A 24,560-nucleotide genomic window follows, 5' to 3' on the forward strand; every position below is an offset into this window, starting at 1 on the left:
CAACTATGCCATATCGCATGTTTAATTACATGAAAAATGGTTTACAAGCCATGCCATTTGATGTAATTGGCATAGATGGATATGTGATTATTCTCATTTTACACATGTGCGGGATGTTATTTTGCTTGCAAACCATTTGGTTGCATTATGCCGTAAGGTACAGATGTAGCTACCACCAGAACAGTAACTACAGCCCCAGAAGAAGCAGTCATTCATAGGGTGAAACCTTGGGTCAGGCTGCACACTCGGCAGAACCAGTTTGCACTCTGTTGCATTTGTATTAGGCGGGGAGCCTTCCTTCCATCTCCACCCAATGTTGTAGCGCAGTGGTTATTTGCTATTCCAGTTGCCTATTTTCTGGGATTGAAGGATTTATCCCCGAAACTGCAGCAGCTCCATTGGGAGGTTTGTCAGGATTGATACAATACCGCAATTTTCTTGTTTCAGACCCCATATTCTTGATTCTTGATGTATGTATTGTAATGTATGTGTGATATGGATGTAATTCAGAACATTCCTCTACAGTCCGGGGTGATACTTTTCAATTAGGAGTTTGGCAGTAGTCAGGCTTGACTTTTAGTTACCTTTTAACTATCACTTTCCTCCATTTGGGATATAGTAAAATGTCAGGTGTTGTGTTCACCGTTTTGTGCTCCTTGGGTTCTGCCAAGGTTTCGGTTATTTTTGACTGCAGCAATACTGCAGAATGTGACTGAAAGTCAAAGAAACTTCGACTGAACCCCAATGACTAGCAATATAAGTCAATGGGGTCTGAAGATGCAAAACGGAAATCGGTCTGTCTGAACAATGATCAATATTAATTAAAGTGTGGCTTCCGTGTAATATTTTAGAGAAAACATAGTTTTATACCCTAGTCACCTTGTATGACTAGTCCGAGGCCGGTCTGAGGTGGTTTCTCATCTTCCCAAGACTGACGAGTCTCTACCTGTGTATATAGGAAGAGATCTTACAGTCTAGGGGAGCGGGTCAAGAAGAAGCCAACTGGGATCGGCCTCGGATTGTCACCCAGGACATGTAGTCCCTGGTCGGCTTCTCAAAACACAAGTAAAATCTTGGAAAATTCTAAAAAGAGTGTGTGGGGTAAGGTTAACGCAACTCTACAAAATTGGGATCTTTGGGGGTTGGACGTGTCCCCACCACAACCAATCAATGCGCAGCCTCTGAGGAAATGGAAACTAAACCCTGATTGTTTGACTTGGGCGACACGGAAAGTTGTTAGAGACGAGGTCCATAACTTTTAGTTTCCAAAAAATGAGTGACTGAAATCAAAAACACAAAATTCTGCTTCGGTTTAATCTTAATTTTATTAAACAAATACACTTGTTCAGGTGGGTTTTGGAGGCGGCCCACCTTTAAAAGACATCATGCGGACATGCCCTTAAAATTTACATTTCAAGTTTACAAGACATGAAAACGTAAATTAGACAAATATATGAAACAAACAAAAGCTGACATAACAAAAAGGCACGCAGTTCACTCATCTAATATTATTAGACGGCAGCACTCCGCGTGTAAGACCACACAGCAGCCCAAGATCAGAAGACCCTCTTGGCCAAAGCAGCCAATCAGAAACCACCTTTTATTACTCCAGGGCAAATTAGAAAATGAAAACTGACTTCTGATTGGTTGCGATGGTCAATCCTTCCACTTCATTCGAAGGCTTTGTGTGCGGCCGTTCACTCTGCTCCTTCATATCGAACAAATGTAACATAAAAAAATATATATATATACAAATACTTTCTGTGCAGGATGAAGACCTGTAGGACGTGCAATTATATATTATAAAATATATACTTTTTTTTTTTCATATCACAGAAAGTGCTTAAAGGGAAACTCCAGCAAAACGCCTGCCTTCTCTCTAAAAGGCCAATATTTGCTTGACCCCGGTAGCAGCGACTGACTGACATGGATCTGTTAATCACTCTGATTGCACACGACATTGATCTCCGAACTGTCCGTTTTTTTTATATATACCTCCGGGGCAAATCGGGAGCAAATCAATGTCCCACAAGTGTGCATTCAGATCTTCGGATGTATTGTCATTGGTGCAAATTCATAGGGCACCCTTGAAATAAGATGGTCGCTGGGGCAATGGTAACCATTTTTTTTTAAATAGTACACATCAGGAAGAGGATGAGGCAAGAAATTTTACATCTCCCTGATAAATTTTCAACGTGATGTGCAAATGTCATAAAAAAAAATATAAATAGAAATAAATACATAAATTATATATTTTTTTTAAATAACGTACACAGAGAACAACAGCAGCAAAACCACAATTTATATCCCGGCATCCATGATATACTGGTTTCAGACAGTGCACTTTAAAGTCTTCCCTACATGCACACAGTGGAGGTAGTCATCATCATCATGTTAACGGAGGACTAGGAATGCACCCTCTTTATTCGCGTGAATTAAATAGTTGTCCACCCCCCCCCTTTTTTTTTTTTTACTTAAATGCATGTACTTTGGACTGAAAATCATTTTTGCAATTGGGTCCCATTAAAAAAATTGCACCGTTTGACTTTTACAGGCTCTTTTATTTCTCTGTAAATTCAACTTTGATGTCATAAATCAGCTGCAAGGAAAAAAGAAAAACGGATAAATGAGTTATAAAGTCGCCCATTAAAACGAGCTCACTGACGGATTCTCAGATAACTCATTCTGCCACACTGAGGCTATAGAAGGCAAAAAATGCTACATTTTTAATCAAATCCAATTAAAAACATTTTTTTTAGAAAAAAAATTAATGCATCGAAGAAAAAAAAATGTCCTCAAAAGGTGAAGATTTCATTTAATTCTGGATAGTTTTCTGGCTTCTTCTTTAGTGCACTTCTGTTTAGTGCATACAGTTAAAAAATCTCTATAGTCGTGCCTATCGTGAACATAAAACACATTTCAGCACATTGAGTATATATTAGTTGGACAGGTTGTGTACAAGTGAAATTTGTCCTGTTCGGCTTCATCTCTAGTGCACTTCCAGTTGGTGCACACAGTGAAATAACAAACTAAAGATCATTATTATAGTTTTTCCATTTCATGAGAAGAACAATAGACAAAGTCTACTTGCATTTGATCATCAAGGAAGACATTTTGAAGACTATATGTAACAGCCTTAAAGGGGCGGTCTCACGATCATAAATTGGTAAAATTGCAAAGTGCTTGTAAAAAACACTCAACGCTGAGATTTACAGTTCATTAAAATGTTTAATTCTGTTTTTTGTTTTTTTTGCTGCTCATTCCTTAGATTACTGGCCACCTCTGCAGTCTTATCAGCGGTGGCCCGGTTTCCTTGAAAAGAAGTGCGCTTGTAAGCGCTGCTCTGAAGCTGGTCGGATCACCGGATCCAGCTTTTTTCTGTGCTTCTGCGTTCCTACGATGCTGCAGAGGTAAAGTTACCTCTGCTAGTTTGCAGTTTGGTCCGACCATGCCGCTGGCCAAACTGTCAATTTTCAGAAGCATCTCTGATTGTAGGAAGCCAGGATGCAGAGGAGAGGTGCTCTCCTAAAGATAAGACTAACCCTTTAATTAAAAAAAATTCCTTTTTTTAAATATTATATTACTGTAACTTAATAGTGACAGTAGTGTCATTATGCTGCCTGTTGTTAGTATACAAGAGGCAACGCTATATTCTTCCGTCTTGGTTGGGCAGGCTTTGTAGAAGCAGTATTTGCCTTTTTGGACTTCTTCCTCTCTGTAAGTGCACACAAAACGCAAGATTGTCAAAGTCTTCCCATTTATTACAGAGGAAGAAGCCATCGTGCGAAGTCAAGGGCCTTCTGCCTGTCAGTTCACAGTAAGCAAGGAAGACCTTTTGTGGACAATGACAACCTTTTAACGAGAAACTTCTATTTTTTTTTTTTTTTTACCTACGGCAGCAATATTTAATTTCTTCTTCCAATAGTGTCCAGTATTTTTAGTACCTGCGAAGAACCTCCACTGGTTGCTACTATTTTCCAGACATTACACAGCACCGCTGCTGCAGGAGCTTCTTCTCTACTACCCACCCAGTCAGTACGGACATTATATTGTTATTTCAAATGTAGGGTGGTTATAAATACGTGAAAACCCCATAGCAATCCTTGTTTATTGATCATTTTCTTTTAGGTCATCAGTATAGAAATCATCGACCTCCCATTGTAAAACTCCGATCAACATAATCGGAGGAATCTTTTGTGCGCCAATATACAATATCTGTTTGTAAACCTTATTGTCTCCGCAGTGTTTCGTCACCTAGTGGATAGTTTACAGAGTTTTGTTTGGCGACCTCCATTTTCTGTGTGGATCGAGGGTGCACCTTAAAGGCGAAGTACATCCCGTAAGTTGTACATTACAGAATGCGCTAACAATGTATCCAGCGCTTGATCGTTAGTTATACACAGATGCTTGCTGGCATAAATACCAATAAACGGAATAATAATACATTTTCGTTCATTTGGCATGCTTCATTCCAACGTTTCACAGATTGTGGAAGGAATCTGGAAAACACAGCCTTCATGATCTAAAGGGGGAAACTCCACCTTAATTCAGTAGCTTGCGGTGATGGAAATTTCAGTAGTGCAGAAGGGCTTCAAAAACTCTACAGAATTCCAAGGGCAGAGATATAAGGGCTGTAGAGGTAGAAGTCCCACCTGGCGAATTCCAAGGGCAGAGCTATAAGGGCTGTAGAGGTAGCAGTCCCACCTGGCCTTGGTGTCTGGGGAGACCCCTGTGCTGTCAAAGATACCAGTATTATAAATGGCAGGTGCGGGGCCTTGCTACAAATAATACACTGAGGCCAAAGTTACACCTCCAACTTCTGAAGCCCTTAGTGGATGTTTCCCCTTTAATTTTCTTGTTTCTTCTTTTTTTTTTTTTTTTTACAGACGCAATCAACCATCCCATTCATGACAAATATGATCTATATCATAGCGTCTTGGGGAAAAAAGCAAAACAATAGTGCCTTAATACACAACTAGCATCTAGAGTATAATGCTTATAGCATCAACTTTGAGTCACAAGAACTCCGTGTGGCTTTCATCTTTGTGAAATGACGTCATTTCACTAGGCACCGACCACAAAACTAAGCAATAGTGGTATCGCATCGAGTAGCGTTGTATCTCTACCATAGAACTTCTTTTCGCAAAATTGTTTGTTTCCCTTTAAGCCCTGAATTTACAAGAATAGTAAAAAAAAAAAATTACTATACACTTCATGGCATAAAAATAAAACAATATCTACAACACAAGAGGTCACACATTTAGAATACATTCAAATTCACTGCATCCTTTTCTTAGGTTTCCTCTTTGTATTCTCCCACGTCACTATCTTTTGTGTTTGCTCCTATTCCCAACCAAGTGACGAGGTAATCAATGTTCACATTGCTGCAGCTGAATGAAGATAAGCAAGGGTGGGGCTTGATAAGCTCAGGGACGTGGCTTCCTAAAGCCTGAGCCCACTTAATGTGTAATCATGGCTGCCTTGAAAAAGATTTAGCTCCATAACTTACACTGTAAAACATCAACAAACTTATTATCAGTTGTCTGCATGGGAATAAAATCCCTTTAAAACATGCATATACCAAGCAAACAATAGTACTTGTCGAGCACCGTGCAATAAGGCACTGAGATCAGGAGCAGGAACAGTTACTCGCTTCTGATCTTTTTTCCTGTAGTTCCTATTTTTGGTTGCACCTAGCTAGGAGGCACTTAAAGTAAAAGGCCCTATACTACTGCCGTATGAAGGCTACGGGCAGATTAAGTAAAGGAGCCATATTAATGCACCCAAGTGACTAACCCAATGAACATCAGAGGCTTTTGGTCCCAGTGAAGCAAACCAGAAATTTCTGATTTGTACTAATTCATGGGAATATTTTTAGTTCTTAAACCATTTACAATATTTTCACGGCATCCCCTTAGATCCATATCATCTAGCTGTTTAAGCACATTTTTCATAGAGGCCTGTTTGCCATTTTGCTCCCTCCATTTCTCGAATAACTGATAGTTGCGTTCTCTACAGTCATGGGAATTATCATTTGATATTTGATTGATTGTATTTCTTGAGAGGTGCAACTTTCGGGCAAGTTGAGTAATGTTTTTCTGATCCACATTATCAATCACACAATAGAAAAAATCCGACCACTCTGAAAAAGACAAAAAAAAAAAAACAATCTGTAAATAATTAACAAACAAAAACACATGCAAATTCACTTCAATCTCAAATATAAAAAAAAAATGTTGGGACACTGTGTAAAAAAGAAAACGAATGCAATGATTTTAAAATCTTCTATGGCCATATTCTATTCACAACAGAACATAGAACACAGATCAGAAGTTGAATGTCGGACATTCAAAAAATAACTTCTTTAGATATTTATGGCAGCAACACACCTTTAAAAAGTTGGAAAAGGCTGGAACAGTAAGGGATACTAAAGAAAAGCTGCCGGAGGGTCAAATTTAAACTAAGTCTCGAGTGCGCATAAAAAGATTATGTTAGAGAGGCAGAGTCTCTCAAGCAAAGATGGTCAGAGGTCACCTATCAGTAAACAACTGCATCTAAAAATTGTAGAACAATTTCACAAAAATGTTTTTTAATGTAAAATTGCAAACATTTTGAATATCCCATAATCTACACCAGGGGTCCCCAACTCCAGTCCTCAAGGCCCACCAACATGTCAGGTTTTCAGGATTTCCTTAGTCTTGCCCAGGTAATAATTACATCACCTGTGCAATGCAAAGGAAATCCTGAAAACATGACCTGTTGGTGGGCCTTGAGGACTGGAGTTGGGGACCCCTGATCTACACTACATAATATAAAAAATGTAAGAGATTGGGAAGAAATCCATGAGCACAAGGGACAAGGCCCATGGGCAACAATGAATGATCTAAGAGCACTCAGGCGGCACTGTAATAAAAACAGGCATTGTTCGGTCATGCAAATCACTGCATGGGCTGTGGAATGCTTTCAGAAATTACTGTCCATGAATACAGATCACCGTGTAGTATATAAATGCAAGATATAGGTCCATCATCTGAAGGAGACGAATATCAGCACAATCCAGAAACACCACTGTCTTCTCTGCTCCAAAATTAATTTAAAAAAGAATGAGGGAAAATGGAAAAATGATCTGTGTTCAAAAGAATAAAAATGTGAATTTTTTATATTTTTATGGAAACCACAGAAGCCGTGTCCTGCAGACTCAAGAGGAGAGGGACCATCCAGCTTGTTAGCAGCACACAGTTCTGCATCTCTGATGGTTGGGGCTGCATTAATGCCTATGAAATGGGCGGCTTAAACATGAAAGGCTCCATCAATACTGAGCATTATATAGAGGTTTTAGTACAACTTATGATACATCCAGACAATGTCTATTTCAAGGACCTTGCATATTTCAGAAAGACAATGGTAAACCACATATGTCATCCATCATTACAGCACGGCTGGACAGAAGAAGAGTTTGGGTGATGAACCGGCCGCCTGCAGTCCGGACCTTTCACCAACAGAAAACATTAGGGAATGAAAAATTTGTCAAAGACCCCAAACTGTGGAACAGCAAGAATCCTACATCAGACAAGAATGGGACAACGTTTCTCTCCCGAATCTCAAGCAATGTTCTGTTCATTTTCTCGACATTTAGGTATGGTAAAAAGAGGGGATGCTACACATTGGTGGACACGGCCCAGGTATAACATTTTTTTAGCTGTGTCGCTGCCATCAATTTCTAAATGAGATAATTCCTTTAAAATGAAATGGTAAAAATGTCCATTGTTCAACTTCTGATCTGTGTTCTATGTTCTTCTGTGAATAAAATATGGGGTTAAGAGTTCCCCAAATCATTGCATCCTTGTTTTCCTTACATTTTACACATTGTTCCAAATTTGGGGAAATTGGGGTTGTACAATGTTTAGCTTTTCGGTTTTGTTTTTTCTTACATATACAACACAAGTCCCCCCTGATATCAAAATGTTAGCTCTGCATTCCAAAATCTGTTCAATGGGCTCATTCAGCATCCATGTTATAAAATACAGACATAGTTGGGTCTACGAAAGGATATACAACCATTTGTCTGAATCGGGGCAGCAGCGGTCATAGTCATGCTCCAGCTAAGTCCAACACATCTCTGAAAGTGGAAGATAAGTAAAACTATACATTAAAGGTATCTAAACTCAATGGGGCAGCTTAGAATTAGACTAGATGCTCCAGTTTTGTCACAGTGGCTCATGCTGGTGGTAACTCTTTTTAGCGTTGAATTCAAAAGGTGCATGATGCCGACCGTTCGAGCAGGCGGCAGACCAAATACTTTCAGAAGACAAGCTGTCGGAGTGCCACTTACAGATGCTTACAGGTAAAAGCGCCAAAGAACACAAATGCATGTTATCTCATACTTACGCTTATCACATGGCTGCAGTGTGCCACAGAGTTTGCAAGGCTGCAAAAAGGGAAAAATAAAGATCAGTACTGATAGTTTTATTAACCCTACTTTCATATCTGGGATCCGATGTCTTCTTCCACCGAAATCCACATTTTTCTGAATATGTAAATGCTCTGTTAAGATCTATGGGCTGGACATAAATCTTCCAGAGAAGCTGCCTCCATAGGTTATTTTAAATGAAAGTGGGCGTCAGTGTGGGACATGTAATGACTGACAGTCTGCTCTTCTGATCTACATTTCTCACGCCATCTTTCATTTAAAATAAGCTCTGGAGCAGATTCTCTGGGAGGTCTATGACCAACCCATAGATCCACAGTTCATTTATATATTAAGAAAAACGTGTATTTCTCTGGAATAAGACATCAGATCACAGATATCAAGGTATCACTTTATTCAACTTTCTATGACTTTCGCACACGTGTAGACGGCTTAACAGGGTTAATCCTACTGACAGATTCTCTTTAACATACAGGACAAATTACACCATGTTTTTTAATAGCTACAGGCGCAGTGATGTCAAAATTTTGTTTGTCTATTGTTTAGATTTTTTATGTAGCAAATGGGAAAAAAGCGAGTAAAATGTTCTTGTTTTGAGTTTTTATTTTAAATATTTTGTTTACCTTTATTTTTAATTTTAATAGGGAACTTGAACATGTACTCGATGCTTTTGTCCTCTGCTATAATAAATACTTCTATGTAGCAGAAAGTTGTGCAGTCTCTGTCCTCTTTTATAATTGTGCATGTTGCATCGCTAATTAGGAATACTAGCATGGCTCACATGGGGCCCTCCCTACCTGCCATGACCATCTATCAGCGCTCTTCACAGGTCCCATTCCATTTAACCTGCTTAGGTGTTGTGGTCGCCATCGACTGCGTCATCTAAGAGGTTACACTGATGGGATCAGAGTTATTTTGGCAACTACAGGCAGTGTTACTTGTATAATACAGCCGTCACCTGCCAGGTATGGAGCAACCTCAGCTACTGCGCCGCCTCCATACAATCCATTTTGTTCACATCCGCCATACAGTGGATGTCGCTAAGGTACATTTTTAATGGATTGTAGGCATCTCCTTATCAGTTTAGAGCAATGGTCTATGACCAGTGGTTCTCCAGCTGTTGTGAACTGGAATAGAAGTTGTAGTTGTGCAGCAGCCTACGAGTCGCAGATTGGAAATCACCTCAGGGGCGGATTTACCATTGTTCAGGGGCAGATCTACCATTGCTCAGGGGCGGATCTACCATTGCTCAGGGGCGGATCTTCCATTGCTCAGGGGCGGATCTTCCATTGCTCAGGGGCGGATCTTCCATTGCTCAGGGGCGGATCTTCCATTGCTCAGGGGCGGATCTTCCATTGCTCAGGGGCGGATCTTCCATTGCTCAGGGGCGGATCTACCATTGCTCAGGGGCGGATCTACCATTGCTCAGGGGCGGATCTACCATTGCTCAGGGGCGGATCTACCATTGCTCAGGGGCGGATCTACCATTGCTCAGGGCGCGTATCTACCATTGCTCAGGGCGCGTATCTACCATTGCTCAGGGCGCGTATCTACCATTGCTCAGGGGGCGGATCTACCTTTGCTCAGGGGCGGATCTACCTTTGCTCAGGGGCGGATCTTCCATTGCTCAGGGGCGGATCTTCCATTGCTCAGGGGCGGATCTTCCATTGCTCAGGGGCGGATCTTCCATTGCTCAGGGGCGGATCTTCCATTGCTCAGGGGCGGATCTTCCATTGCTCAGGGGCGGATCTACCATTGCTCAGGAGCGGATCTACCATTGCTGCAACCTGTGCAGCCGCACAGAAAGCCAAGAGGTAATGAGGCCACTACCACCTCCAAAGAATTATGAAATTGTGCATTATGAGGAGCTATTGCACTGCAAAGGGCCCATATACTGTTGTTGCACAGGGGCCCTCATCGGTCTGTGTCTACCAGTGCACCTCCTTATATATAATATGATTATATACTCACTTCTCCCACTTGTGGGCTTTCTTCATACTGCACATCACCCTCTGGAGACTCGGCAACGTGGTTCTCCTCAGGTTCCCTCTGAGCTCCTACTAAACAGGGAACCGCCATCTGATGAATCTGCTGTTCGATTCTCCCAGGTTCCTGGAAAGTTAAGAACCATAGAGAGGAAGTCAATATATTACATATTTATGTTGGTGGAAAAATAAAATAATGTCTGTCTCTGAGAAAGCAGCCTTGTAAAAAAAAAATGTGCCGACTCCTGAAAGGCCAAAGTCCTTCGCATCCCTAATAGGTTATAGAAGTAGAGAGCAGCTATAAGGAAAGTCTTCCTCTCTTTGAGGACCTGTATTGCACAGACACCTCATTAACCTAAATAATAACCATGTAATGCTTCATCTCTCCTGTAGAGGTGCTGCATTTATACTGAGCACTTGTTGACAGGTTCCCTCATGCATTAAAGGTGCTATTCTCATCTTCAGAGATGGATATTGTTGGATAAATCTTGTAAAAGCAAGCACTTTTGCACTTTACCGCTTATTAAAATTTGCAGCCGTTCTTCAGATATTGACACTTACAGGCGCAATAAAAATCAGCTTGTAAGCACTACACGTTCTGCTGTCTAGCGGCGGTGGTCGGTATCCAAGGCAACGAGTTGTAAACTAAGAAAAGTGTTAATATCTCAGGAACGGTTGAATATTTTAATAAGCAGTAAATTGCAAAGCTCCTTGTATTTACAAGCTCTATCATTCAATACATATTTATTTCAAGAGGGTAATAACCCTTTAAAGCTATTTTTTTTTTTGATCAGCAAATTAACCCAGGGTTCTCTTATAAAATGGGATTGTAGATAACAATCATTGCACAATGTGCAGCAGCTCCTGATGTAGGGGACTGAGTATAATTACCAGCTTGTACTTTCCACACTGGGAAGGAGCATGTGATATTACTGTTAGGAGGGCTTTATCTATCCTTCCTCACAACCATCTGCTTGGGAAAGGATAAGATACGGCTTCTGGAGCAGGCACATGACACACCTAAACAATTACAAGAACTTCTACACAGGAAACATACAGGCGTCACCAGCGGTTGGTGTTCCGGGGGGAGTTCCTCTTCTTTGGGATTTTTATCCTCGGCACGGACGGAATCTAACGACGTGTTTTCACTGTTCTGAGTGGTGCCAAGGAGAGAGTTCTGTATTAAAATAAATGGAGGATGCAAAATGACAAGGAAGCAAATGGCGTGTAGCATAACGCCCCGAGCGTGCAACACTGTACCACCACACAAGCCGCACCCGTAAGGGTATGTGCCCATGGCATCCTTTAGACAGTTTTTTTCTGAAAAAGACACAGGCTTTTTGTTGAAGCAACTTTTTTTTTTTTAATTGTATGTATTGATAGTTATTGGCCAGGAGAATGGATGCGTCACTTTTTTTAGTTATGTCACAAATGTGGAAGCTTGGAAAAGTAAAAAAAAGACCATATTCCCAGTAAGTCATTTTTACATTACTGTGAATATATACATCTTCCATTTTTTGAAAAAGATTCCATGTGCAACAAACCCTTAAGGCTTGGCTCCCATGATTAGCTTTTGATGATGTAGATTTTCAGTTCCAATTTTGCACTAGTATTTTTTTTATAAAATACGCAGTGAAAACGACTCGCCAACAACTCTTTTGTGGGAATATAGCCTGACAGTGACTTCTCGAAGGGATGTGAACATCCCTAGTTATGTCTCCATAGGTTTATTTATCTATCAGGAGGTGAACGGCAGTGATGACATTGCATTGACAGGTGCTGGCGAGAAAGCGAGCATGATACTTGCCTACTTGCAGGCACCTGTCGACGCATCATTCGTCTCCCAAAGCAAAAATAAGAAATATACAAAATATACATTGCTTACCTTACTGTTTTCATTAGCCTTTTCTAAAAGGAAACAAATACAAATTTTTATTAAGAATTTAGCCTCATAAATGTAAGAAAACACCATTATATGCAAGCCTATATAACTCCATCTATGTCATATCATCAATTAATATTTATCTACAGAGATAACTTGACTATACAAAACAGGTTTAGTAAACGATTCAAGTCTCCATATACGTAGAGCAAAAAATGGCAGCACTCCAGATGTGCAACAATGGAAAAAACTGTGGTCTTTGTTCCCCTATGTATATGCAACCTTTTGGCTCTGGACTGCGAGCTCTTGCCACAAGAAAGGGTCATAGTTTAAATAATCGAAATCGCTTTACGAGCGATGTTTCGATTAAAGACCACAGTTTTGTAACTGTAGAGAAAACATGTTGCTGTCCATTTATTTATCCATTAGTGATGAGAGAACATGCTCGGATAAGGTATTACCATGCTCATGTGCTAATTGAGCGTCTTTGGCGTGCTCGAATAATAAGTTCCAGTCCCCGCGACTGCATGTCTCATGGCTGTTTGACAGCTGCAACACGGCAAACAGGCAATCCTTGCATGTGTTATGGCTGTTGAACAGCTGCGAAACATGCAGTAGCGGGGACTGGAACATATTCGAGAACGCTGAAGACACTCGGTTAGCCCATGAGCATAACACGTATCCAACCACGTTCGCTCATCACTAGTTGTTGCCCTAGTATTATTATTTATTATTATAGCACCATTAATTCCGTGGCGCTTTACATGTGAGGAGGGGTATACATAATAAAAAGCAGGTACAATAATCTTAAACAATACAAGTAATAACTGGTACAGGAGGAGAGAGGACCCTGCCCACGAAGGCTCACAATCTACTAGTATCCATCTATCTTTCTCTATCTACATACCTACATGAAATAATTCTGCCTGTAGAGAAACCATTCAGATTTCTGCTGAGGACCATTACTTACTTCTGTAACAATGGTATCCAACAATCACGATGATGATGATTAGGAGAAAACACGCTATGGGTAATCCTATATAGAGGACTGTAAAATAAGGAAAAAAAAAGTTTTGGGTAAAAAGTTTACAGGAAATTACTTAAATATCAATGTCCATAACGCTCATAAGTTAGCAAAAACTTCCATTCTAAGGGATCGCTCACACTAGTGTATTCATCGGACGAGTGCTACCACTTGAACCAATAAATTTAAACAACTCGTATTTGATTATCAGAGGGATTATTCGTATATATCTCACAGATATCCACTCTATTTTTAAAATATAAACCTTTATTAAATCTTAATAATAATAATTATATTTATCAAAATTTAATAAAGGTTTATATTTTAAAAATAGAGTGGTTATCTGTGACACTTGGACCAGTGTTGTTCTATGGGGTAGTGCAGATCTGCGACTTTTTTCTCTTGCTGTTGTGACGTAAAAAAAAAAAAGGTGCAGCATACTGAGAGTGGGAGCGCAAATAGAATCACGAGCAGCCATTCTAAGTCTAGGGGTGCATGGAAATCATCGGACTCGGATGTCCGATTTCTGTGGACTCACACAATGGAGAAGATGGAGAAATCTTGTTCTCCATCTTCTCCTCACCTGTGATGCAAGAGAATCGAAACACACTAAGCTGATAGTTTGATCGGAGTGTCATGACCATAAATGATCTGATTCTCTCGCATGAGAGTATCTATGCTCATGTGACCCCAACTTACGACCTAAAACTGAACTCACAAAAAAATGATCACACTTACTAATACCGCTTCACAATATCAACATACTGCAGGATGCAGAAGCCCCCGTGGTAACAGGTGGAGCCGGTACAGGTGACGCCCAGACTATTAGATCAGGTGGGCTGCCCAGGGCACTCCACAAGGATAGGCAATTCTCCCCCAACACTACATACCATGGCTGCATCCTACAAATATGAAAAAAACAAACCACCTCCTCCTCCTGGATGGGAGGTTGGCAGTGGCTGTCCATCAGTATTTTGCACCAGTGTCGCCTCCCCCATATATCACTCTAGTCCTGACTCCATTCTGCACAATATTGATAAGTATGACCTGTTTTTCTGTAACGTTTTTTGGACTTGACGTTCCTTTCAGTGAATTACAATCCAATAGATAATGGAGTTGATACATCAAAGTGTTTACATAAGAAAACTGGAGTAAAGCACTTTCGATAGCCACAACATGTTTTCACAACTTCATTTTGTGCAAAAATATTAGCGACTTTTGGTTTTCATGCCAGTTTCGGGCAGTTCCGGCCAAAACGGGCAAATCTAAAGAGGAACCATGGCTAGGCTAAACCTTCCAAATCCATCAAAAGTGGCAGCGTTTCTTATGCCAGAAACGTTACGTTTTTGCAGAGGCGCACGGACGCACACGTCACTGATAAGATGCGCCAAATTTTTTAAGTGGTGTGGCCTATTCATGAATTTGGTGCATCGTACTCCAGCGAGCCATTAATTAAGTCCAGTGTGAGCAATGTCATTCTTAAATAGGTTGTCCGCTACTTTAACACAAGTCTATAGTGGACGTGGCTGGGTAGTGCACCTCAACCCCCTATTCAAATCAATCGGGCGAATGTGCAGTATTTGGCCGCTGTCTCTATACCACTGATGGAGCTGTGCAGCTCCGTAACTGAACAGTTCTGGCTGGCGCTGACACCGAGAATAGCTGAATGTTGCACCCCCACCGATCAGACATTAATGACCTATCCTGAGTAGTGCACAAGAATTGGACATGTAGTTAATGCGTTTGATCTTCTCTACTCACTTAATTGGGATCCGGCTTGGTCATGCGGCGGATCAGTTGGTACTAAAATTAATAAAAATACATCCAAGGGTGAGCAGAACAGAAAACACCAACATGAATGATCTCACAATGGTTTCTTTTATTTGCCCCCATGGGCCATAAGCTTTTTAACTACCAATCCCACATATTATTGTCCGGGATTATTCCCTTGTCACTTACTTGCTTTACGTCTAGTTACATCATTGAATGAATCATTTGGCTTCAGCACTAAAAATGATTAAAAAAAATACTTTAAGGAGTGAACGTAAAAAAATTTAAAGTACACATTGAAGTACTAATATGAGAGAAATGGGGTACCAAGGTGGAGGCACTAATGGAAGATACTTGGGCGTTCTGTTATGGGGATAGACATGAGAGTAAGGAAACAGAGGACTTTTTTATATGTTATTTAGCTTTTACTATAGATCTATGCCCACTTTTTTCAATGGAATAATGCTGCACTCCCTACTCCTTGCTCCCCAGATACAAAGACCTAAGGGGATTATTGGAAATAACACATAATTTTTTGTTTTGGCTGATCGTCATCATTGAGACTTCGTCACTTGGATTCAGTTGTTTCGCAGACATGAAGGTTCGCCTATCAGATAAGATGTTGTGCCAATATCATGGATGCCAAGCTTAGCAATAGAAAAGCCTCAGTTTGCAGTGTGACCCAGTATGACCTAAGAGGTGCAGAATACAGACTATATACGGTACCGGTCGGCTGGTCGTTCACATTGGCTTTTGTTGAGGTAGGATCTGTTGCAGAAACGTCTTCACAAACTGTGTCTGAAGTTGGCGTACATGGATTCTTGATCCGTTGACCTTCACCACACCTTAGGAGAAACATGGTGATGTCTTAGGTCGCACAGACACAATGTAAACACCCATACAGTGCTCAACTAATACCATCATACAGTGAGCATATTATTAGTTCCATAAAAGCAATCTAACACCCAGTATGGTCACGCACACTGCTGAAAGGGTTGTCTGGTATGGCTCACTTCCACTTCAGGATGCGAGCGGTGGGGATGATGCTGCATCGGAATATATCTGCCAGGGCACATGTAGTATCAGAAGTTCTTATGCATCCATTAGAACACATGTTGAACTCTGGCTCACAGGGTGAGTATATTTGGCCCATGACGCCGGCACTGCCTGGCTTGGCACTTTCAACTGTATCAGCATCCTGGATACGAATACAGTTGAAAGCGATGATGGAGGAGGGAGCGTCAGCTGACAATATCCCTCTGCATCTAATGTGCCAGCGCAGCGGGCGCGATAAAGTCATGAAATTAATGTAGGCCCAATTTTTCTGTATACAGTACAATGCTGGGCCCCATTATACTGTATGGAGCACTATGCGTGGCCATTATACTGTATGGAGGACTATGCATAGCCATTATATTGTATGGAGAACTATGTGTGGCCATTATACTTTATGGCGCACTATTTGGGGCATTTATGCTGTATGGAGAACTATGTGGGGTAATTATACTGTATGGAGAACTATGTGGGGCCTTTATGCTACATGGAGCACTATGTGGGGCCATTATACTGTATGAAGAACTATGTGGGGCCATTATACTGTATGGAGCTCTGTGTTCCCATTGTACTATATGGAGCACTATGTGGGGCCATTATACTGTAGGGAGCTCTGTGTTCCCATTGGACTATATGGAGCACTATGTGGGGTACTATGTGGGGCCATTATACTGTAGGGAGGACTATGTGGGTCCATTATATTGTATGGAGCGCTACGTGGCACCCATTATACTGTATGCATGTAGCATGCATATCGAACGATCATAAGTAGATGAGCTCATTTTCAAAGGGCCTAGAGGCCCAAAAAGTCCATTTGGCCTATATAAAAAGACCTATGCTATTAAATACTTGCAATAATTATGGGCCCCTTGCTTTTGCATTGGAGTCCATGAGCTCCAAGTTTCACTACTGTCAGCAGGAGTGGTGTTGTATCATCCAACTGCTCTCAGTGTTGGTGAATATTGTTTAAGAGGTATTTGATAAGCACCGCAATGATATGCTTTAAATTAGAGGGTTTGTCTAAGTTGCACAACCCTTTCTCATACACCATATAATGCAGGAAGAGATGATGCAGATGGAGCAGCGCTTACTCTGAAAAGCATCGGGCGCGCATTCAGACTATGAGTGTTGCTGTTGTCAGTGACATTACAAGGCATCATATCTCTCATGGTTTCATATAGTTTTCATATTATTCGATACCTTGAACATCGTCTGCAGATTTCACAGGATACGTTAGGAATGCAATAAGACCCGGGTTTGCATTCGCATTCGGCATTGGCTTCCGGTGTACACTCACGTACTAAGACTTGATCTGCAACATACAAAGGAAATAAGCAAGTGAGCTCTCCTGTATATATGTATTCACTACTAATTAAAATAATATAACAGTTCTTAAAGAGAGCCTGTCAGCAGGTATTAGTGGTACGGCTATTGTATGGATCCACGTTCTCAGGTAGGCATTCGGTAGCGTTCACCCAGGCAATGGGGTTTGGTTCAAACGTGCAGCTTTATTACTTTCATAAAACTCCAAGGTAGCCAAAAAAATAAAAACAGCCTCTTCTGGGCACAAAGATAAACAGTTCATTCTGCAGGCAGATATGTCAGTGGAGGCTCACCCAAACAGGCTACAGTTCTTTCTACAGGAGCAAACTTTACACACAGAAGAGGTACAGCACTACCATTCTCAGTATCACCTCAAGCCTGAACTATATCACTAAACAGAAGTGTTAATTTCCATGCACTGTTCACACTGAACAGACTGCAGCTTCCACACATTACTCTGCAGTTCCAACACACAGACTGATCAGCTTTCCTAGCTGACCTGTGCAGTCTCCATTTAGTGAGAGACTATGGCTTGTCTCTCTCCCAGCTACAGCTCACATTTTGGCTGGTCACTCACCAGCTTCATCACACTCCACTCTACTCAACATCCATCAGATTGACACAAGGTGAACACATTTCCTGGTTCTTAGTCAAAGCCAACCTGGTGCATCTTGTTAAGACCTGCAATGCTAGGATTTAACCCCAGTCCTACCTGGGTTTGCTACACCTTGTAGGGGCTTGTATCCCTATAAAATAGATACCTTTTTTGTAGATTTCCAATGTGCCAGTGTGTCAAATCAGACTGGAAGTGCATTGGACTGCTTCTTCCACGTATACAGTACACTTTCACTCTAAAGTGCATATGGCTTTTATGCTAGATTTCTCATGATTGGTATATTGTATCATTAGAAAAAGAGGATGAGATCTGTGTACTTGTAGGCTGCATAGAAACCTCAACAGATATAAAGGACCACTGGGTTGGGGTATCATTGCAATCGAGGCAGACATACTCTTCCCTTGTAAAGCCAAAGGTTGGGTAGACATTAAGTTCTCAATATGTGGTAATTGTAGTCTGGATAATACATTCCACCCTCTCGAATGGTTGCTCCAACTGTCTTCATTTTGTGCTTTTAATAAATGATATAATATATGATCAAATCCTTGGAGAACAATGAGGTGATGAGTTTTGTTAGGGAAACGTAGCTCAGGAACATTCTTTTTTTTTACTGTAAATTTTTATTAAAGTTTTATCAATTATTGACAAGTATTGACAATTATAAGAACGTTATACAGTACAGTACAAAAGGGATGGGTAGACCAACAAAGTGTCTTTAACCCGCCCATTGAAAAAAAAAACATTAACTAGTAAACTAACATATATCCCAGGAATGGGCAAATAAAAAGACAAGACACACACCAAAGGGAAGGAAGAGAAAGAGCCCAAAACCCGGGGGAAGTTCAGAGTTCAGATAATGATCTAAATTGGTTCTGTGCCCAGAAGTAGTCCTAGGGAGCCCAGACTGATTCAAAGTTTTTCACCGTAGCATTTAGAATCGCAGTCATATACTCCATCCTACGAATATCATTAATTCTATGAAGGAGATGGTGGAAAGGCGGAGGAGCCACCTGCTTCCAGTTAAGGGCGATCAGACATCTAGCCACGGCAAGATTGTGTAAGCAGTATAGCTGACCTTTTCCCCATCCCTCTAAGGGGAAGGTTTAGAAGATAAATAGACGGGTCCAGACCAACCTTGGCATAAAGAACCTTAGTTATCAGTTTACCAACTTTCGTAATCCTCGAGCACGTCCAGAAGATATGATACAGGGTACCAACCTCCAGACCAATGCCAATACAGATCTGAAATTGTGGGACTCATTCTGTGTAAAAGATATGGGGTATGATACCAGAACATTAGGATCCTATACTGGTTCTCCTTGTAAAGGTTGCAAAGACATGACTTGTCCGTCCTATCCCATATAAGGTGCCAACTTTGAGGCGAAAGTTCTTTCCCAGTATAGATTCCCCCATGCTCATATAGGGGTGTTTTGGGTGACAAACATCTCGAGGGGTACAAAGAATTTTATATAAATCCGAAATCAGCCCCTTGGTCGACGGCCTTCCCCTGCAAATCCTTTCAAAATCTGTGGGCAAGGAGAACTCTGAGGAGCCAAAAAGGGAAAGAGCAAAGTGTCTAATCTGCAGGTGCTGGTAGAACTCTTTGTAAGTAATGGAGAATCGAGATTTAACCTAGTCAAATTGAAGAAGCCCAAACGTGTCCCCGTCTATCACATCCGCAAATCTAAACAGGCCCACAGAGGACCAAGGATAAGCCATTACATGCTCTAGACTACTTGGAATCAGAGGTTGAAGTATGAATGAAAGCATAGGCGAGTTTGGAGAAGCCAGGCCAAACTTCTTCATACATGACAGCCAGATATCCCTTGTGAATCGTATGGGACCCAAAAGAGGTTCTGGGACCACCACAGGTCTCCTCAGCCATAATAAAGAATTTGGTTGGATTGGAGCTAGCCAAAGTTTCTGTATCTCAGTCCATTTATCGAATGCCCTGAACGAGGCCCATGAAGGTATTCTACGAAGATGAGCCGCCCAATAGTATTTAATAATATCTGGGACCAATTATCCTCCCAAAGATTTAGGATTTCTTGGTGTGTCCTTGTTTCCCCTGTGACGACCATCCCTCTAGAGGAACCTCAATATGGCGGCCTGGAGAGATTTGATCTCATTCATGGGAACCCTGACCAGCAAGGTCTCAAAATAATAAAGCCATTTAGGAAGAAGCGACATCTTGACCGAAGAAATCCTACCTAGTAATGAAAGCGGGAGCGACTTCCATTTGTCTAGCAATCTCTTCAACTCAATCAGAACAGGGGGGAAGTTGCAGCCATATAAATTACCATAGGAGGAGGACAGTTTAACCCCCATGTATTTAATATCATCAACTTTCCATCTGAATTTAAAATTCAATTTTAAATGGTCAAGAACTTGAGAGGGGCTGTTCAATGGAAGGGCTTCTGTTTTAGAAGTGTTGAACTTATACCCCGAAAAAAATCGCCATCGTTATTAAGAACATCTAACAGATTAGGTAGCGTGACGTGGAGATTAGACAGGGTTAAAAGGACATCATCCGCAAATAGGGATATCTTAAGCATCGCAAACTTGTATTCCCGTGATGTTCGGGTTTTGCCTAATCATTGCCGATAACGGCTCGATGCATAAAACATATAATAAGGGTGAAAGAGGGCATCCCTGCCGGGTCCCATTGTGTATTTTAAATGCGGGGGACGTGTGAAAAGTAAGCCAGATTGAGGCAGAAGGGGTGCTGTACTGTACTCTTATAGCTCCTAGAAAAGGGTCCGAAAAGCCAAAATCCTTTTAAGTCTCAAACATAAAAGATCAGTTGAGACGGTCAAATGCCTTTTCGGCAGGAACATTCTTGAGTAGACACCGGACCTATGTCACCCAAATACCCATCAACACCTAGAGGCAGAACCAGCCCTTTTCCTGGCTAAATTAGTGAAGATCGTGCTTGTACATACTTGGAAATCTGTTGAATGGCCGGTTGACCACAACCAGTGTTCAATAATATTTAATGTGACTGCCGATGATTGTGAATTCCTGTCCCAAGTTACAATGGGAAGGGCAGCTCTGCAGCACAAACTGCCCGATACAGTGCATCAATTCCCAGCAGCATGCATATTAGCAACCAATCTTTATGGATGCATTGCAATTCTTTAACACAAGAATCTGTATACAGTCTTGTAAATTATTAATAGCTGCAGTTGTAAAAAAAATAAAATGGATGGCACACAGATGAAAGACAAAAATCATCCTAACTTTCTGGGTGAAAATCGGATACTTTTTACGCTCTTGTGAACCCGACCTTAGGGCTCATTCAGACGTCAGTTTTTTTTGCATACGAGTGCTATCCTTTATTTTTGCACCTATAGTAGTGAATCATCACTGCGATATTTTATGAATCCACTGATTCAGGCAAAAAAAGAACATGGGGTTTAGATGGTCAGCAATTCATCCAATAATAATGCCAAAATTGTCCAGACACAAAATACAATGCTTACTATGCTCTACAACAAAGAGCATGGCGTCTGTACAGTAGGGCGACCTCTATGTGGGTGTTTTCCGGGCATTCTGACAGTGCGGGATTGTTTTATAGGATTTCTTGGAATTTGAGCAGACAGATCTGATCCCATTTTCTGTGATCCTTTTGTAATGTCAGTGTAGGGTCGCACTAGACCAGGGGTGTCAAACTGCATTCCTCGAGGGCCGCAAACCATGCGTGTTTTCAAGATTTCCTTAGCTTTGCACAAGGTGCTGCAATCATTATGTGTGTAGGTGATTAAATTATCACCTGTGCAGCACAAGGAAATCCTGAAAACATGACCTGTTTGCAGCCCTTGAGGAATGCAGTTTGACACCCCTGCACTAGACAATGTCTTTTATGAAGTTGTAAGGTGTCCATACAAAATGTAGCATTCATCCATGCACTTGTGCACATGTACACAGACAGTCCATTGACTAAAACTCCCTCCTGATGTACATGTTGGTCACCCATTGGGTGCTGGTATATGGAGCGCGCTCAGTCTAGGCTTCATAGGAGACAGTGGTATACACAACATACTGGAATGTGGCAGTAGTATATAGTACAGGTGAGCAAGCAATGAGAACTAAAAAATACACTAAAAAAGTGAAAAAAAATAAAAAAAAGTTACGACTCTTGGAAAAAAGGTGTGAAAAAAACAGAAAATTACAAAAATGAAAACAGTCTGCGTCTTTATGGGGTTAATACGCTCAGGTTATAAAACGTCATCTTTTTGCATTACCGTCTTTACAGGTGGCACAAGACAAGCAGGCTTCCATTCCACTTGGGGCGGCAGTATAGTCTTCTCCCCGAGTGCAGGCTTCACATACTCCACGGTCGTGGTTCACAGTGCAATGCGCAGAGACGTGCGTTCCTGGCACGAGAGATAATGACTGATCAGATTACTCCGCGTGAACATGGCTACTGTAAAAGTTCCTTTAAATCTGGTATCATTGCGATCAAATAGGTGTCAGATTGTGAAATATTTTGGATTATCGGACAGTACGACTATAAGGGAGTCTTTTCTATTAGAGAACCTTTAGGAAGAAAATGAAGTGCCGGATTATTAGACTTTCTGGATTACCAAATGTAAGGTTAAATGAGTTTCACAGAACTTTGCAAGGAATGAATGTTCAAACAAAGCACGGGCGCTCGGTGCATCATGGTGGACCAATCAGTTCAGCTTCCCACCTCTGCCCTTCCCTGGCTCTTTGAAGCCAGAGCTGTCAATCAAAGAAGAGGGGGTGGAGTTAGAGGGATAGCAGGCAGGTGGGAAGGTGCATTTAAACATTTGGCCCCGCCACAGTGCACAGAGTGCCTGCAGCTTGGTTTGGAACGTGACCTACTATCCATTTCTCCAGGTTTTTTTTTTTCTTTCACTGCACCATTAAAGCTGATTGTGTCTCACGATCTGGACCAATTTACTATATATTTTATTTACTTCCACGCATTTTAAAGGGATGTGTCACAGGTCAAAAGTAGCCTCACCCCCTTCCTTGGTATAGACCATAAAAGACCTTTTGCATTAAATGGAAAGGCACATATCTCTGGAACCGTATGGCGGATTTAAAATAAACATTAAAAAAGAACAAACATCCGGGAGCTTCAGGAATAAAATGAAAACAAAAAACACTTTTGACCTGGAGAGAGGGTGTCTGGTCAAAACAAATTATCACCTATCAAGAGTATGGGTAACAACTAGGGTTGAGCGACTTTTACTTTTTTAGGGTCGAGTCGGGTTTCGCGAAACCCGACTAGCTCAAAAGTCGAGTCGAGTGGAATCGGCCGATTATCGCAAAAAGTCGATGATCGACCGAAACACGAAACCCAATGCAAAGTTAGTGGGATTTTTTTTTTTTGTCTCTCTCTCTCTCTCTCTCCCCCTCCCGCCCCTCCCCCCCCTCCCCCCCTCCCCCCCCCCCCCCCGGTCCGTCCTGTCCGTCCCTACACAGGAAAGCTGGTTTTACACATTCCAAAAAAAAAAAATGCCGGTAGATGTGCACGCCCCTGAGACCTATGTCATCTCTCTGCCCACGCTCCTTCATTGGTTGAAAAAATGGCGCCAAGCGCGTCATACGAAACGCGACTTTGGCGCCAAGATCGCCGACCGCATGGCCGATCCAACACTAGGATCGGGTCGGGTTTCATGAAACCCGACTTTGCCGAAAGTCGGCGACTTTTGAATTTGTCCGATCCATTTCGCTCAACCCTAGTAACAACATATCAATTGGTAGGGGGTCTGCACCAATCTGAAAATGTGACACTTATATCCCACTTTAGCCATTCATTCTCTACTGGGTTGCGCTCCTTTTTTCCCCAACAGCCCCATAGAGAATGAATAGAGAGGCAGTTGATCAATTGGATAGTATTAAACAAGTTAAATATCTTCTAAAACTGTTACTGTTCAATCCCGGCAAAAATATTGCAAGGATCAGGACCCAATATATTGTGGGACCCCACTAATAATGCAGCTTCAATCTGATCTGAGTATAAGACCACATAAGATCTTTATATCACCGAGAGAAATGTTTAACTACGTAAAATCATGTTATACTCCTGTGAGTCTTACCTGCTGGACATCTCCTGCAGCAATGACCATTGTGCCAATATTCATCGTCAGGACTATTGCACTCTATCTCCCGTACAGTTCTATTATGGACGTTCCCATTATGTAGATTTGCTGGTAACGGAGATGTAACCTGTTGCAAAATAGAACATAGTTCAGACTATGAAACCACCGCCCAACTGTAACCATTCTCCATCAGTCCATGTTTTACATCATATTACGTGATGGCTCCTTAAAGGCAATGTTCACACAGACTTCACGGGCTGGGGGGTGTGACATAGTGTCTTAAGGCATCAAAAACGTTGCGTTCAAACTACTAATTCCTCCTGTATCCATAAGAAATCATAATATTTGTCCTAAATTAGAATAGTGGCATTAGAGAGTCTGACTGCCATTGTCAAAACTATCACA

The 24,560-nt window shown here is 41.4% G+C and overlaps 1 protein-coding gene across 2 annotated transcripts in view; it reads right to left on the reverse strand.

Moving 5' to 3' along the window:
* Window positions 1-5,133: 5,133 nt before the first annotated feature.
* Window positions 5,134-24,560, reverse strand: part of LOC138649351 (tumor necrosis factor receptor superfamily member 1A-like) — a 32,376-nt gene continuing 12,949 nt past the window's right edge. The window contains exons 2-13 of one of the 2 annotated variants that reach the window (XM_069739683.1): window positions 24,153-24,282; window positions 22,326-22,457; window positions 17,343-17,454; window positions 15,816-15,934; window positions 15,279-15,326; window positions 15,081-15,122; window positions 13,266-13,343; window positions 12,299-12,321; window positions 11,471-11,590; window positions 10,400-10,540; window positions 8,389-8,428; window positions 5,134-6,142 (exon numbers count right to left, since the gene is read on the reverse strand). In XM_069739683.1, the coding sequence (XP_069595784.1) occupies window positions 5,856-6,142; window positions 8,389-8,428; window positions 10,400-10,540; window positions 11,471-11,590; window positions 12,299-12,321; window positions 13,266-13,343; window positions 15,081-15,122; window positions 15,279-15,326; window positions 15,816-15,934; window positions 17,343-17,454; window positions 22,326-22,457; window positions 24,153-24,282 (1,272 nt within the window). In that variant the 3' untranslated portion in view covers window positions 5,134-5,855. The remainder of the gene's footprint in view (window positions 6,143-8,388; window positions 8,429-10,399; window positions 10,541-11,470; window positions 11,591-12,298; window positions 12,322-13,265; window positions 13,344-15,080; window positions 15,123-15,278; window positions 15,327-15,815; window positions 15,935-17,342; window positions 17,455-22,325; window positions 22,458-24,152; window positions 24,283-24,560) is intronic. The other variant, XM_069739684.1, reaches the window with a different exon arrangement.

Source organism: Ranitomeya imitator, chromosome 9, assembly GCF_032444005.1.
Source record: "Ranitomeya imitator isolate aRanImi1 chromosome 9, aRanImi1.pri, whole genome shotgun sequence".
Taxonomy (NCBI): Eukaryota; Metazoa; Chordata; class Amphibia; order Anura; family Dendrobatidae; genus Ranitomeya; species Ranitomeya imitator.